The sequence below is a fragment of the Sinocyclocheilus anshuiensis genome, unplaced genomic scaffold (genome assembly GCF_001515605.1).
Source record: "Sinocyclocheilus anshuiensis isolate Anshui unplaced genomic scaffold, SAMN03320099.WGS_v1.1 scaffold111, whole genome shotgun sequence".
Lineage (NCBI taxonomy): Eukaryota > Metazoa > Chordata > Actinopteri > Cypriniformes > Cyprinidae > Sinocyclocheilus > Sinocyclocheilus anshuiensis.
Window position 1 is genome coordinate 1,141,494 of NW_015552549.1, and position 16,739 is coordinate 1,158,232.

At 39.2% G+C, this 16,739-nt stretch overlaps 1 protein-coding gene across 1 annotated transcript in view; it reads left to right on the forward strand.

The window, feature by feature from the left end:
• Positions 1 to 337: 337 nt before the first annotated feature.
• LOC107664320 (transcription factor COE1-like) overlaps positions 338 to 16,739 on the forward strand; it is a gene marked incomplete at its 3' end in the record, with an annotated part of 18,136 nt that continues 1,734 nt past the window's right edge. Inside the window, exons 1-5 of the mRNA XM_016454846.1 lie at positions 338 to 987; positions 1,752 to 1,908; positions 2,730 to 2,793; positions 3,677 to 3,732; positions 13,176 to 13,249. Coding sequence (XP_016310332.1) covers positions 854 to 987; positions 1,752 to 1,908; positions 2,730 to 2,793; positions 3,677 to 3,732; positions 13,176 to 13,249 — 485 coding nt within the window. The remainder of the gene's footprint in view (positions 988 to 1,751; positions 1,909 to 2,729; positions 2,794 to 3,676; positions 3,733 to 13,175; positions 13,250 to 16,739) is intronic.

Genomic DNA, 16,739 nt, shown 5'->3' on the forward strand with positions numbered 1-16,739 from the left:
AATATTAAAACAAATAACTCAAGTGAACCACTTCAATTTGGCTTCAATCACGCGCTCCGGTAGGCAGTTACTCGCGTCGCGTGATATTTAACGCGCGCATGACTTCTTTCTAGTTTTCTCTCTAAACACGCCGCTCGCTAAGTGGGCTGGGCGGGCTGTGATATCTAATTAGGCGACGGGCTTCGTGGTTGGGTGGACAGCTAACGGTAGTTCGGCTTTACTTATGTTTGGGGGCGGCCCTGCGTGCGCAGTCACTCCCTCCTCCTCTTCCTCCTCCCTTTGGGGTTAGTTTGCTTGTTTAGTTCCCAGAGACAGTCAAATCAGATTCCTTTGGGAAAGGACACAAATCACTCCCGTTTGAACAAGGGGAACAGCGAGGGAGCTGTCTCCACAAGGGTCCACCTCTCCTGGTTGATTTCATATTGCTCATTCATGTGATTTGATCAGAGAATACTCTTTGTGGAGAAAGACAGGAAAGGAAAGGAGGAGAAAATAAAGAGAAAAAAAGTCTCTGGATGATGACATTTGATCTAACCCTCAGCGAAGCCCGTTTTTGATCCTATTGTTTCTTAAAGTGACATTAGACTTTTTTTTTGCGCACGGTAGACCAAAGGGACCTCCAGTCTAATCTTGCAGTTTTTGTTTGTTTATTGTTGCACGGTGTTCCCAAACCTGGATGTTGACATCTCGCGTTTCTTTTGGCACGTCGCTCTATTTTCTGTTTCAGAGAGGAAGCGCTAATAGAGACAAACGCGGTGACACCTGCTCACCCATACACTTCTCACTGTCTTTTTTTAACGGAGCGATCAAAAGAAGCAAGCATCGACTGAGACGGTGACAGGAGTCTGTTTTCATGTTCGGGATTCAAGACAGCATTCAAAGGAGCGGGAGTAGTATGAAAGAGGAGCCCATCGGTGCCGGGATGAACGCTGTCCGGACATGGATGCAGGGTGCCGGGGTGTTGGATGCGAACACAGCCGCTCAGAGGTAAGCCGGCGGCGGTCTTCAGCGCTACGGGAACAACTAGACGGGAGTATTGTGCGCTTATCATCCTGGAACGACACAAAACGCTCTTGTATATCATCCTAATCAGTGCGCGCTATCTGCTTATTAATAACCAGGTGACAAAGAGATTGATTTATTGCTGCGATAAGTTCATAGCATCCTCTTCGGCGTGCTGTTGGCACCAGCAGACAGAATGCTTGAGTTGCAAGTCACATTAAAACGTTTTTTTTTATTTTTATTTCTAACAGTATTATTTCTAATGTTAAAATAGACATTTGCTTAAAAAAAGCGATTTTTTTTTTTGCTTCTAAACAACAATTTTGCATTGATTCTGTAGCTTTACATTTTAAATACTGAATTTGAAAGACAATCCAGACCTGTAGTTTGTCACAAGCAGCTGAACATAGTAGTTAGATTCAGTTATATTTATATTAATTATTTTTGATTAACAACAATGACATATTATTGTTATAAAATGCTACTTAAGAGAATAAAAATAATTAAAACGTTTACATACAGTTTTAATTTCTGATTTCATTTATAGGCTATATTCATATTTGTTTAAACTATTAAATTGTCAAAAGTACATTTTAAGAGCTTTTGCACTGCAATTTGAAAACTACAAATATTTTTTAACCCTTTTTAGGAAATTGTAATTAAATAATCACAAAAGTATTGTTTTTATTTTTTAAAATATACATATATAAATATTTCATCCTCTCTCTGTCTGTCTTGTGTGTTCATAGTGGAGTGGGTCTTGCTCGAGCACACTTTGAGAAACAGCCTCCTTCAAATCTTCGCAAATCCAACTTCTTCCACTTCGTTTTAGCGCTATACGACAGACAAGGACAACCCGTGGAAATTGAAAGAACTACTTTTGTTGGATTTGTTGAAAAAGAAAAGGCAAGTGAAACGTTCTCTTTTGCATATTGGTTTTGCAAATTTGAATGAAAATGGCATGTCAATTCTGATAATTATTATAGACTAACAGATAAAATGCCATTGATATTACCCTAAAGTTGAAAGCTTATTTGCCTATGCTTAATACATAATTGTCTTGCATTAAATTACTGTTCTGTCATGAATCTCTTAAACCTCCATTTAATTATTATGTTTTTATTTTTACATATTCATCCCTTATAATTTAAGAGAGCCTCAAGTTTTATATTTTCCCTTCAGTTTTATGCATTTACTAACACATCTGTATAGTTTGCAGAAATGTTACAGTGATAGCCTAATGTCATAAAGTTAATATTCCCGTTCAAGATGCTATTAAAAAAACTAATTATTTTTTTATTATTGGGAAGGAAAAAATATTCTAGGCAAATAAACAGTTTGTAAGCATTTGTAAATTAATCTGAGCGAAGTGTCTGCTGATTTAATTAAAATATGGCTATTAATGCTAACTGTATATTTAGACACTTTGTACACGTCTATACCCCGAGCACGTTGTTATTGAATTGTGAAATCACACTGTACAATACACAAACTTTTTTTTTTTCTTTTAAGACGTGAGTAGGCTATTTTTTAACCCGTTCGTTTACTCAGTGAAAATGACTATATTTTGTACCGTTTTTGTTTCGGCTGGCTAATGCGCGTTTGCAGTTTTTTGTTTGTTTTCTACGGCCTCCTGGTCCGCAGGGAAATAGCCGGTCTGACTCACGGGGCTCGTCAGAAATAGTCAAATAGGTTTTTCTTGCTAACCATCGAATTTATTTTTGCAGGAAAGTACCGGAGAAAAGACGAACAATGGGATCCATTACAGATTGCAGCTTCTTTACAGCAACGGTAAGAAGGAGCGCATCATCTAAGACTCATTGAACTTTGCGTAAACACATGCAAACACGTGTTTCCCTCAGCTTTTTGCATAAAAAGGGATTTACTTCAGCGCGACAATCTGAATAAAACAACAAGACAGCGAGACTGATAGAACGATAAGGAGGGGTGACAAAGAAATAAATAATTCATTATGTAGCTAGATCAAGCTGATTAAAATGAATATAATGTGCTGAAATAATAATAATAAACTGTTATAACAATTCGTATAATTGTTCAAACAAAAGAGATTAAAATGCGCAGCAAATTCGTAGCGTTTTAACTATAAACATTAATGAAGCACAAAACGATCCCCATTAGTGCACTTTTCCGGTTACGCGTTTTCCAGAAATGTGCACTTCATTTTTGATGGAAGCTAATGGCCTGGCCATAATGAAAGTACACTCTTTTCTGTCTGCTAATGTGGTAAATGACAACCAGGAGTTAGAAAATTTGTTGCGCCAGGCTCTCACGTTCCTAAACCTTTTTATTTGACGTTTTGAACATATCTGTAATTGTTATTTTTGATTATGTCTATTTCACTATTTTATAAGCTGCACATTTTTTTCTTATATGCTTTCTCTTTCTAAAAAGCTATTTTTATTTTAGTTTATGTATGTGGGTCTATATAAGTTTGAGTTTCATCCAAAGCCAATTTTTTTCACGATCCTTTAACACTGTCTGGAGTCTATGTTGGGTTGGGTTGTCTAGACATTTGAAGAATCTATGTTGTATTAAAGCCATGTCATTGTGAATGATAAATATATACCTGCCGGTTTCATTTCTGATCCATATTTGTGCGTATGTCCTGCATTGTACTGTGAGTTAAAGAAGACTGATCTTCTCTCCTCTACAGGCATCAGAACAGAACAGGACTTTTATGTACGCCTGATTGACTCCATGACCAAACAGGTAAGACGTTATTTCAAATTCCCCACAGTTCGTGGGTGAATCGTCTGGTGAAAGTCTGTGTGTGATTTGCAGTGAGAGTGAACGTGTGCATGTGTGCCGTGCACCCTGGTGAGATTGGGGTTACACACTCTAGCATGCCTCAGGGGCACGAGGATCGGTTAGTGTTTAAATATGACATACTCTCTCTGGGACATCATTTAAGATGACTGAGCGTATGCATGTATTTATGTGCATACGTGTGACAGTGAGATTGATAGCTAAAGAGAGAAAGAAAGAAAGAAAGAGACTTTCAGTTGTATTCATTGTCTGTCACAGGGGATTATCCAGTGGTGCCTTTCAATGTTTAAACAGCATACTTGAAGTGTGTATGCGCCTGACTCTCATGCAACGACTATGGATCTATCTGTGCATATTCAAATGTGTTGTGGGAACAGATGTGTGTTATGAACAAACATGTATGAAGATTGTTATAGCTTGTTGTATTAACTGTGCAGGTTGTGAGTTTGAACCATGGAGAAAAACTCATATGAGAAAATGCAGGGCAGCGAGAGTGACCTCACAATCTCATATGTGGCGCTCTTCCTTTTCCCCCTAAATCAGAAACAGCCTTTCCCCCTCTCTCATTCTCTCTTTCCCACTCGCCCCCTCACTTCCTCTCTCATGATCTCTGTCTATAAATGTTGTTTTGAAGACACTTTAGGGAAGTGTATTCAACAACGCAAATAGTTGTGAGTCAAGAAGTGTGACAATAAATTTGAGTTCAAAGTTTAGTTCATAATTATGAACGAGAGAAAAATATTTAGAATACACCTGTAATCAAATAAATATGAAAAGCTATTTTGATTAATATCTAAAATAATTGTATTTCCTATGAGCTGTTTTCTTAATAGTCATTTTGTATGACAAGTAATATGCGTGTATGTGTGTGACCCCAGGCAGGATGAAGTGTGTATAGATATGAGGTAATTAGCAGGCGGTGTGACAGACAGCCTGCTAACGCTCCGGACACTTAGTACATCATGTGATTTAAACATGCCAGCACACTTACCCTATTGTTCCACCCTGTTGCTGCTGTTTTGCTTCATTATGTGTGTGTATGTGTGCTTATTGAGAAGTGGAGAGTGAGAGAAATACTAAAACTCATCTCAGAGTTATTTTAATTTGGTGCTTATTTTGTCTAAAAGTATAAAACATTTAGTCTTTTGCAGAATGTGTTCTTAAATGTATTATAGTTTGTATATTTTTTTAAAACAACGATAAATGAATGTAAGAATTTTTCATATTTATTTTACAATTATCAATATTTCTTCTTGATAATACATTTTTATTTTATAATTTTTTTATTTATATATATATTTTAAAAAGCAAATATTACATTTTCACTCATATACTTCTTGTCATGACCAAAAGCATTCATTTCTATTCAGAAATTCCTACTACAAAATCCCTGAATGTCACACTTGGCACAAACAGTTCCGCAGCTCCCCTTTCTGTATTGTGTGATTTGTTTGTGGTTTATAATTTCCTTTGCATGAATGTTTATGTGTGAGAAGCTAGGTGCTGTTACTGATGCTAGTTCTTGCCCTCGCTCTGCTCAGCGGTTTGGCCAGCGTGTAGTGGGACATATTTATGTGTGTGGGTGAAAGGCAGGAGCGTTGTGCTGAGGTAGAGAGACTGTTCTCTGACACCCCTGAGGTAAATACAGTGGCCAGGGGAACTGGCCTCGGCTCAGCCTTTCACTGAGTGTCTCAATAAATAGCTGTTTATCTCCCTAGGGTTGTCTCCCACGTACACATTTATTACCGACTGATTTACTGGCTATTTCTGTGGCAAACGGCCCTGCCATACCTGTTAATAATGTGGTGCCACTGAGTGAGCGAGAAAGAGAGATAGTGTGTGTGAAAGAAAGTTTGGCAGCCGAGTCAACATGCCAGCTAGTATCAGATAGTAAAGCACGGTACTTTGAAATAAACTTGGTATTTACATAAAAATGTGCAAAATTTTTACCTTTAGGGATACAAAAGCATGTCAGTGTGGCAGTACTGATAAAGGAACAACTGTACATTTTTTACCCCTAAACTGTTCATAGCAGTACCTAAAGGGTATACATATTGTTACACTGAGGTACAAAGTTGTATTTTTAAGGGTATCAGTGACAAGCCCCTAAAGGTACAATTTTTGTATTTTTGTTTCTGACAGTATGTACTTGATATTAACATGGTATGTCCAAAAAACATGGTGAATACCATGTTTTGGGGTACTGCTCAGGACTTTCAGCAACAAAAGACTGTTTCACTACATTTCCCAGAATCCCTTTATCAAATGTACATACAGAGGTGGAAAGAGTACTAAAATATTATACTCAAGTAAAAGTACCATTACATTAATGAAATTTTACTTGAGTACAAGTAAAAGTACCAGTCTAAAAATCTACTCAAGTAAAAGTAAAAAGTAGCGCGTTTAAAATTGACTCAAAAAAATTAAAACTAAGTAAAAATTACTTAGTTACATTTTAACAGTGGGAGGGAGGCAAAAATGGGATAGGCCAAGGGTGTCAAACTCCACCGCCCTGCACAGTTTAGATATAACCCTAATTAAACACATCTGATCCAGCTAATCTAATCATTTAGGCTTATTTGAAAACATCATGGTATGTGTGTTGTAGCGGGGTTGGAACTAAACTGTGCAGTGCTGCGGCCCTCCAGGAACTTTGACAGGAGTTTGACACCCCTGGGATAGGCCTATAAATCTCAAACCAGTTGTTTTTAATTAAAGCAATCAGTTATTTAAAATAATAAGACATTTAGGCTGTTAACAGGCAAATTAAATCCGTATCAACAAAATGCATCTTTTCAATGCAGAGGAAACACAGAAGCTTCATCAGAAGTGGCATTTAGATGTATTTAAACACTGTTTAATGTAGGACATTAATGCATTTAACCTGCAGTTACAAATGCAGAAATAATGTTTTGATAGGCTATATAAGACATAAAATGTTGAATACTCATTTGAAATTATAAAAATAAATAAATAAATAAATAAATACAAATCAAAAGATACTTTAAATGTGAAATTAAAACCGCCAGTAGGTGTCAGCAAGTCACTGTTAATAAGTGAGTCATTGCGATTGAACCGGATCATTTAAACGGTTGATTCATTGAGGAACGAAACACCGTCATTGCTCAGAGACGCAAAACTGTGCTATATGGTGGCTGTGTTTGGAATTATTTTTGTTGTCAAAATAGAGCAAAAACAGGCAATATGGTGTCTAAAAGTCTCTTAACTTGTTTCTTGAACTGTTGTAAAAAAAAATCTATATGTAATCATGCTGATTTTGGAGGAAAAAATGGCACTCTTTGTGTGATATTGATGTACTATATGAAATGATATAAATATATACATTTTCTGCCCCTATTTCTTCAGTTTTGTGATCATTTATTTCTAAATGCATTTTAACAGACTGAATCACGCAGTGAAAGAACACACTCTATACTAGACTTCACGGCACTCTGTAGGAGTGTTTTGTTTGGTTTTTGGTAAAATACTGATAATGTCAAATCGCACATCATTAAAACAACAATTACGATATTATTGCAGACGATATATATCGCACACCCTGCACCGCTGTCTTTTTGGCTAATTTGTGCAAAACCTTTTACTAAACTGTCAAAGCTTCATTTTAACCACCAATGCAACGATGCAAGTAACCTATTTACCTTATACATGCTTGCGAAGGGTTGATGTCGAGATTTTATAAGCTGCTAGTTTGGTCTCCCTAGGCCAGGGTTCCTCAAATCTTGCCCTGGAGGGCCAATGCGCTGCAGAGTTTAGCTTCAACCCTGATCAAAGTCACCTACCTGTGATTTTCTAATGATCCCGAAGACATTGATTAGTATGCTCAGGTGTGTTTGATTAGGGTTTGAGCTAAACTCTGCAGGAAAGTGGATCTCGTGGGCCAGATTTGAGGATGCCTGCCCTAGGCAAACACAAATATGGCCAGGGGTTCACTTCATTTCCTTCGAGTTCAACTTAAGCAGAATACGACGGGGGTTCGTTTTCAGCTGGGTCTGCACCATAACCCCTGTCTTGTCCGTCTGCATCTTTCTTGTGATTTTTAGCGCCAGTTTGTTCTCCTGCCTATTTACTGCAGTAGTTTCCAGGGAGCGATTTATACTTAAGTAAAAGTAAAATTACAGATTTTAAAAATTACTTTAAAAAGTAGAAGTACACAAAAAAGCTACTCAATTACAGTAACGTGAGTAAATGTAATTTGTTAATTTCCACCTCTGTATACATACAATACCTTTTTGCAAGGTGCAACGAATTTTTGAGTGCGAAATTCAGTAATTCCAATAGGAATCCATGTTTTGAGGGTGAAAAATTTGCTGTTGGTCACATGGTTTCACCTCAATGACCAACAGAACGCTGTTTGGTATGAAAGTGACATCAATAAATTATTGACAATACACAAAGGACCCGCAAAATTTTGTCAAAATTTTGCTAATGTTGAATGCACCTTTTTTGTGTTAAGAATAACTGGCTTTATGTCTGGCTCCTCTTTCCTCTCGTTGTCATTTGACTGCGCCGAGTTTTTCTCATCCCTGTCAGCATGAAACACGGCTTAGGTTATGACAGAGTGTTAGCTGGTCTTTAAATGCCTTTCAGAAAACCCGGTCCAAAACCACTCTGCGGTGAGCAGTCAGCCTACATATGCTGAGGAGTGCTCGCAATGTGTTTAAGATTTCCCATCAAAGCCCCATAACTCTGTACAGAGAGGCTACAGAGCGCCTCTCCACTCAGCATGTGCAGGCTTTGGCAGTGTAGGGCCGGGAGGGCTGATGAGCAGGTTTATAGAGCTGTTCAACACACACTTCTCTTTAGCACTTAGCAAGGCGGTAAAGTCCAGTTGCCTGACCACACAGTTAGCTTCTGTACATGCACACAGCTATTAGAGACAATCAAACAACTTGGGCTAGAGCTGCAAGGATCAACTTTGCGTCAAAATCAAGAAATGGTTCACGTTAAGCACATGAAAACGGACATATTCAGCACCCCTCTTACGCTCACGCTTTCAAAAAAACGCATATACGCGTTCCCGGTTTGCCTGTGGGAACGGTTGGAGCGGGTGAGGAGAGATGGAGCGGGTGTCAAACTGACAGGCCGTATCTGTGATCAATGCATGAGCTCGTGACAGATCTGATGAAGACAATGCAGTAAAATACTCTCTCTCTCACTCTTTATCCTTCCATCCAACTGTTTCCGTCAACAGCTGAAGTGCAGAACAAAAGCGAATCACATACACAGGCTTAATGCGCGCACACACTGCGCTGACACGCTAGCGTGATGGTAACAAAGTGGGAAATGTGTTTTCATGTATTTACAGTGCATTGTTTACATGCCTCAGATGCGGCTGTCAGTTCAAGGCGGCACTGGCGGCTCTCAAACGAGATTTATGGAGCAGTTTGTGCAATATAAAATATGCATTAAAAGCAGCATCAGGGCCTAATGAAAGCTTCACACACACCTCGGTACACCGTGCCATGCATGTTTCATGCGCTCCGTGGCCCTTCTTAAGGAGAGCTTTGTTCAGAAAAGTTCTGGGCTGGAACTGGTTGGTAACTCTGTGAGCTGTAGCTTGCCTGTTGCTGTGTGTGTGTTTTCTAGAGCTAAGCTTCGGGCAGATTCCTAAATAAATTTGCACGGGAGAGAGGGAGGTCTCGGTCGTTCTTTCTGCTTGTGTGCATATTTTTCCTGTTAATTGCGGAATAGGGTGTGTTTACATGCCAGGAACACTTCCCCAAAGTATACAACATGCAACAAAGTGACACAAATCTCCTATATTAGATATTTCCTGTAATCAGTAGCTGTTTGGAGACTCTGATGATGTCAGATAGCGCGTGAATTGCCGCTCTGTACCAGGCCACATAAAGGCTTAATGCTACTCATTTGCAAATATTTACACACACAAGCTTTGAGGGCCTAAAGATCCTAATGATTAAGTCTACTCATCTACATTGAAAATGTAAAATCTATAGCAAAGAAAAAGCATTCAAAGCTACTATATACCACAATCTTAAAGACATTTTTGTTGCAACTTGGTGATAAAAAAGTGAGGATATTTGAAACAATAGTGTGTTTTTTTTTGCTTTGAATTAAAGTCCCACATAGGCAAAAAAAAAAAAACAGTACTACTACACCAACAATGAAATAGAAAAATTTTTCAGATTAAATTTTAATTGATTTTATATTTTGGTTTTCTTTAAATCTGAGCATAACTGAACCAAACCCACCTGAGACAAGACTGATCATAGTCTAAGACAAGGTGTTTTCAATTTTTCATTATTATTATTATTATTATTATTATTATTATAATAGCAGAATATTTGTACTGTCTGAAAAAAACATGAAATAATATTTTATTATTATTATAAAAGGCCCGTTTTTACTGTCTGAGAAAAAACATGATAGAATGAATACAACATATTGTTTATAAAATTAAATACTTATATTATTGTTTTATATTATTATCTTACTGAATTATCTTGAAAATGTTTACTTTGGTTTTAGCATATTATTAAAATACTTAATTTATATTGTATATAGTACACTATATATTTTTTCTGCATACTATTAGAGTGATGTTAGATGTATATAATATTTTTGTTAGGTTAAAACCCCCTGGTTTAAGAGACCAAAGTTCAGTATTACATAAACAACATGCTGCATTTTGCCTTTGCATGACAGACTGTCAGGGGCTACAGAAAAAACCCACCCGATGACGCTTCGTGTTGCGCTAGCTCGAATCCAGAGGAGGATGCACGACCATTGTTGTGCTTGCCTCCAAGGAGAAATTGATAAACTGTTTTCAGACTTTTTCCAGGCACTTATGTACTGTTCTCGGCATGGAGTTATTCCGAGTCTGTTTGCAGGGTCTTTGTGTGATAAATAGCTGGTCTTATATATGAAATGAATGTGTGGTGGTGTAGAGGACGTCTTTGTGTGGCCTGAACTGCTCTCTCTGCCTCCCACTTCCTCTCAGAAAGCCTGCAGGGTCGAGGCTCTAGGCTCAGACAGTGATGCATGCTTGTGTGCTTTTAGAGGACCTTGACCCTCATTTCCGCAATGTGAAACCTAACAAACAAATGTCCCCGATCACCTATGTCCTCTAATCACAGGAAATAAAAAACATCAAATATGAATAAAACTTTTTTTCTGGATCTGATACTTTACTTATAAAACTTGTTTTTAAACAAGTGTTTCATGTCACATTGTGCACTTGTGAGGAAAACAGTTTCTCATTAGAACCATCAGCTGTATTTCTGTGTCTTCAGTTGCCATGGGTGGCATGTATATGTGTGTTCAGAGAGAAAGAGAGAGTGATTCATGGCAAACGGGTTTAAGTGTGTGTGTGTGTGACAGAGAGCAGCCTGTTAATAGGCTGCAGTGTGTGTATGTTTTGAGTAGAGTCACTGATTCACGGCTGTGGGGGACATCTTGTGTGGAATTGGAGGATGGAAACAAAGCTGAGGTTTTTGGATGAAGTGTTAGCTGGGCCAGATGGCTCGCTATGCTCCAGTCTGGCAGCCCAACTGCTTGCTGCACACATAAACATACACATGCAAATGCACAAATACATGCGTGAATGCATACACATGCATGGAGTCTCACAGATGCAGGCTTATGGCAGCTCACGCACATACATCTTTCCTAGAGGGCTATTTCACACTAACTGGAGTACACTTCTTTCGAAGGACCTGTAATTAAGCAGTTTATCGGGTTGTCCTCCTTTATCTCTTTTTCAATTCACAAACATCTTTTCTCATGTGGTAATAAGGGTGCTTTGCTGTACAATAATGTTTTGTGTTGCTGTATTATTAGCCAATCTGTGAGCCCCGGATGCCTGTGGAGGGTGGGCACTGTGGCAAGGGTGGTGCGCTATGATATAATAGGACAGTAATCTGCACAGTCCAACAAACACTACACACATATTTCTTTTGATTCTGTACGTCTGCTTTTAATTAAACCAACGAGCAACAAATGATGGCCCTGAATGTTGTCAAGAGCATACAATGCAGGATTGTACAAGATTCAGAATTGAAGAATTGGCCTGTTTTCAGTTGATGGGAGTGAGTTGGAATTGAATTAACCATACCTCACAGGAAGTTCAATTGGAATGACAGGAGAAGTGTAGTCTATCTACATTGTAGTCGTGTAGTCATCTATATACATCTATCTATCTATCTATCTATCTATCTATCTATCTATCTATCTATCTATCTATCATCTGTCTATCATCTGTCTTGAAAAACTTTGCCTTTTTAGTTAAAAATTACATGAATGTTCTTACATTCAATTTGAATCGCAATTCAGTCACACACATTTCCATTGTGAATTGTGTGCAGCTCTGATACAATTAACATCTAGCGTTAATAGTTTTTGTCAAATCTGAAACAAAGATATCTGATGTAAAATACTTTGTCAAATCTGAAGTAAAGATAAAATCAGTTGCCAGTTGTCAGTTACCAGTGATAATGATGTATTAGATTGGATCTTAAAGTAATAATTCACACAAACATAAAAACTCTTTTCATCATTTACTCACTTTCACGTTGTTCCAAACCTGTATGACTTTTTCTTCTGTGGAACATAAACAGAGATAGACAGAATGATCACGCTGCTCTTTCCCATGCATATAGGTTCAGAAAGTACCATAAAAATAGATAATTTAAGTAACGTTTTTGTGAAGAACACACAGAAGTCTTTATTCATTGATTTGCAGATGTGCACATTCAAACTTTGCTTGTCGCCATGTTTGATGTCAGTGACACCAAACACCATTGGTTCTCACATAACCGAACATGATGTGCCAAGTTTAAGCTCTTATAGAGGTGGTTAGGGATCGTTTTCCATTGCAGCAGGTAAGTGGGCATTAAATTGCCCACTTTGAGCCTGGCTCAGTCAGAGACGGCCCACCCCATACAAGGAGGCTCTGTACAAGCATTCCCACGATGCACAGGGCAGTTTTGATTGATTGATTGATTGATTGGCTGAAACGAAAAGACATCTATGAAATTCAGAGCCCAATGTCTGGAGTGAGAAACATGGGACCAAATGAACAGAACATTCTGATAACAGAAATTAAAACCAACCTGATCATTCCCATGCTGCATGAGATCTTTCAATGGCAGTCCTCTGCCAGATGGAAGATGGGTCACATTAACCGCCTATAAGTGCTGCAGTGTGTGTATGGCATGATGTCATAATGTTTTTGTTTCAGTGAAACGATGCAAACAGACATTCGATTGTTTTCGTGATAGGATTTAAACACCCTGAGAGTTAGTCATGGAAATTTGTGCATGCTCAGAGCGTTTACACCACAAGGAGAAAATGTTGTTTGTCAATTTTTCTCTAACCACATTTTCCCTCCTTCTCTTGTTCATCAGGCAATTATCTATGAAGGGCAAGACAAAAACCCAGAGATGTGCCGGGTCCTGTTGACGCACGAGATCATGTGCAGGTGAGAAACACACACACACACACACACTGTACGCCACACTCCTTCCTTCACTATTACACAATCAAGCTCTTGAACCTTCCCTACCCAGCTCTGCCCGCTGACTGTGAGAGCTTTACTTTGGCATCGTTTTGGTCTTGGCAAGACTGCAGACCTCTGGATCCAGAGTTAGTGGGACAGGACTGAGCTTTCTGCTCACACACACACAGCTGTGTGTAAGCCCTGTTGTAAAATTAGATGTAAGGGGGAGGATAGATTAACATTATTATAAATTTGCTGAAAGGTCAGATCATTATTCTTTAATTTATCATACATGTCCGTCAAACCTGGTATAAACAGTTTACTTTAATTTAAGAGGGATGTAGTACATTTATATCAAGGCTCAAGTTTAGAATTACGATGCACTATTACACAAGACACTCCCAGATTATTTTTCACAAGTCCAAATGGGATCCTGATAAACTTATGCCAGCCTGTTTCCTATCAGAGTGTTCTTTCCCAGACTCTGCCTCAGCCTTAGAAATCAAAGCTTGGCTTTGTCCAGAAAAGATGCCAGGCAGCATTTCTATTTTTGGAGGCTGATGTTTCAGTGATTGGTGGTTCTTATTTTATTTCTTGATGAAATAAATACAGAGACACAAAAATACACTTCTGTACAGTTCATTTTGTGTGCCATTCAGAATTGTAATTCCTGAATATGTACTGAATTTGAACTGAGCAATTAGGATGAAGAATTGCAATTTGAACAATACATTTTTAACCAAACTAATTTTAACTAAAAAGCAAAGTTTGTGAAGACAAACATTTTTTTATAATTTTGAGGAAAGTGTAGCCTTGAAGGTTTACAGAGATAGATGGATGGATGATGTACTTGATGTTCACCAAAACATGAAAACAACATGAACAACTCTTTTAAACCTGTATTACGTACTTTAGTCTGCTGAACATAAATAGAGATGTTAGACATCTTAATTGATTATGCTGCTCTTTCCCATATAGATCCAAAATGTACCATAAAAGTAGATAAACAATAGCTTTTTTGTTAGGAACACACAAATATTTAAGCCATTATTCATTCATTTGCAGATATGCATATTTAACTTCCTATTAAATTGACATTATTGAATTGAAAGGGAGCCAATTCTGAATTTTGCTCATCCCTGTTTGTAGTGACAGCATAAGCAATGGAATTTTCATGAGATGAAAACTGAACAAAGACGGACCTAAAGTTCAGAGCAACCCTTGTCTCTCTCCCTTCCTGAATCTCTACCCAGGTCATCCACTTCCTGCTCTGCAAGAAAAAGAGAGCGAGAGAAAGCCATGCACCTTTAATTAAAATCAAAAGATAAATTCCTTGCACTTAAAACTGGGTTGTGGAGATGAGTCCTCATCTATATTTGGTTGAAGTGGAGAGCATTTGAACAGTTTTCTACTAAAAATATACCACTCATGCTTGGCTAATTAGGACAAGGAAAAACTCATTACTCAATAAGAATCCTCTTGTTATTCCACAGCTAATGAATGCAGCTTGCTTTTAGTTTTGACAATGAAATATGTGCAGGAGAGCCAAGGCTCTCTCTTTCTCTTTCAATCTTTCGCACCACCTCACTACCTTTCTTATACGCACACACACGCACACATGCACACATGCACACATGCACACACAGCCTTCTGTTATCGCACTTTCAAAATAGTCACTGATTTAAAGATGTGTATTGACAAACACTTAGTACCATACGTGTCTACAAAGGCTCACCACGTCAGCTTTGATCTGCTACTGTAGGATAACACAGATCACGTCTGAAGCACATATCGCTACTGGTACAGAAAGGTACCCTTAAGGTCCCACGTTTCATACCAAAGAGCTTTCCAAAAGCATGTGTTTCAAATGAGTAAACAACCCATTCTCGTCTCTATCTTCCTCCTTTTTTTCTCTTCTTCATCTGTATATGGTGTTTTGATGCAGAGCCTGTGCTGAGAGAAAGGCTCAATTACCAGTCTGCAATTAGACTGCTCTCCATTAATCAGGGCTGTTAATTGCTGTACGCCTTGCCATTAGCCATATGGTGCAGCATGGGCCTGCAAGCAAGAGACAGTGATGCATTTTCCCAAACAACTCACTCAGAGGCAAGGCTAGAAACAATCGCTCAAACACAACTCTGGGTTCTTTATGATGGAGTTCCACATCCTCATACGCACGGATTGATGAGGTTTTGTTTGGTTTGTGTGGTGCAGATGAAACATCACAAACTTGGCCAGATTATTAAAGGCTGGGTGGTCACAGTTGGAGAAATGCTGCTTTGTTTGGTTTTGGGGGCTATTTTAGACCTGCTGTCTGTAAAGGAGCTGGGCTAAGGGTAGTTCAGCTTTAATGGAATCAGTACGGGCCACATCCTGGTAATTACGTGCGGCAATTTGGATTTAATTTCTTCAAACGCAGCAGGAGGAAACGCTTGAGATTAAAGATTACGGTTTCCCTGCAGGTCCGCTGGGATGGAGCAGAACGAGCCGGAATGGGTGAAAAATCCCCCCGAAAAAAAAAAAACGAAGCCAGAGCATGCATGGAGTCATTAGCATAGAGTTGATGGGGGGCTTTGAGGTTCACGGGTGGTGGTGGGCAGCCGTGTTGCGGTTCCCCATGGGTTCTGACTATTGGGCTATCGGAGAGTCAAATCCATCTGTACCCACCCCTCGCGTCCCAGAAAGCTTTGCTCCTGTGTGACCCACTTCTGAGAGAACATTTCTAAAGACTCTACTTCTCTCAGAGGAGTGAGAGAAAATGAGAGCAGAGAGAGATAGGAAGGTAAAAATACGACAGCAAGAATAAACTGAGACAGAAACCCAACCACACTGTGTCCAAACTAACGATGGCACTTAGACACCAGTGTGCGTGAATGAGGGGTCAAGCTCAATCCATGTTATCAAGCTGATCAGGTCTAAAGGAACCCACTCGCACACAGATCTGTTCTGCTACTATCACATGGCGCCTCAAGCCCTATACTCTCTATCAATCGAGCCCCTCTGCCATCTGTGCCGGGAAACCTGAACCCGCCGCCCCACCTGCTGTTTACCGCCAACCTCTATCCACCGAAGGCATCATGTATACACCTCCTTTCCATCCCTCCTGTCTTCTTTCACTTGCTCATGCTCTAGTATCCATCTTGCTCTCCTGTGCTGTCCAATGCAGAGTAACGTCTCGGTTACGTATGGTAACCCTCGTTCCCTGAAGGAGGGAACGGAGACGTCACGTCGGATGACCGACGAAATTGGGATCTCGCTTAGAGAGACCAATCTACTTCGAGTGTAAACTAAACGAGCCAATGCACATTGGCATGCGATTATTGCATCCAGCTGCCGCTGATCACAGCGTGAGTATAAGTAGGCAGCAGATGCAGCGCATATTCAGGTTTTCGCTGAGGAGCCGAGTCGGTGACCCGGCCGCTCAGCGGTGGTACAGGAGCTGTGGCGACGGGACGTGACGTCTCCGTTCCCT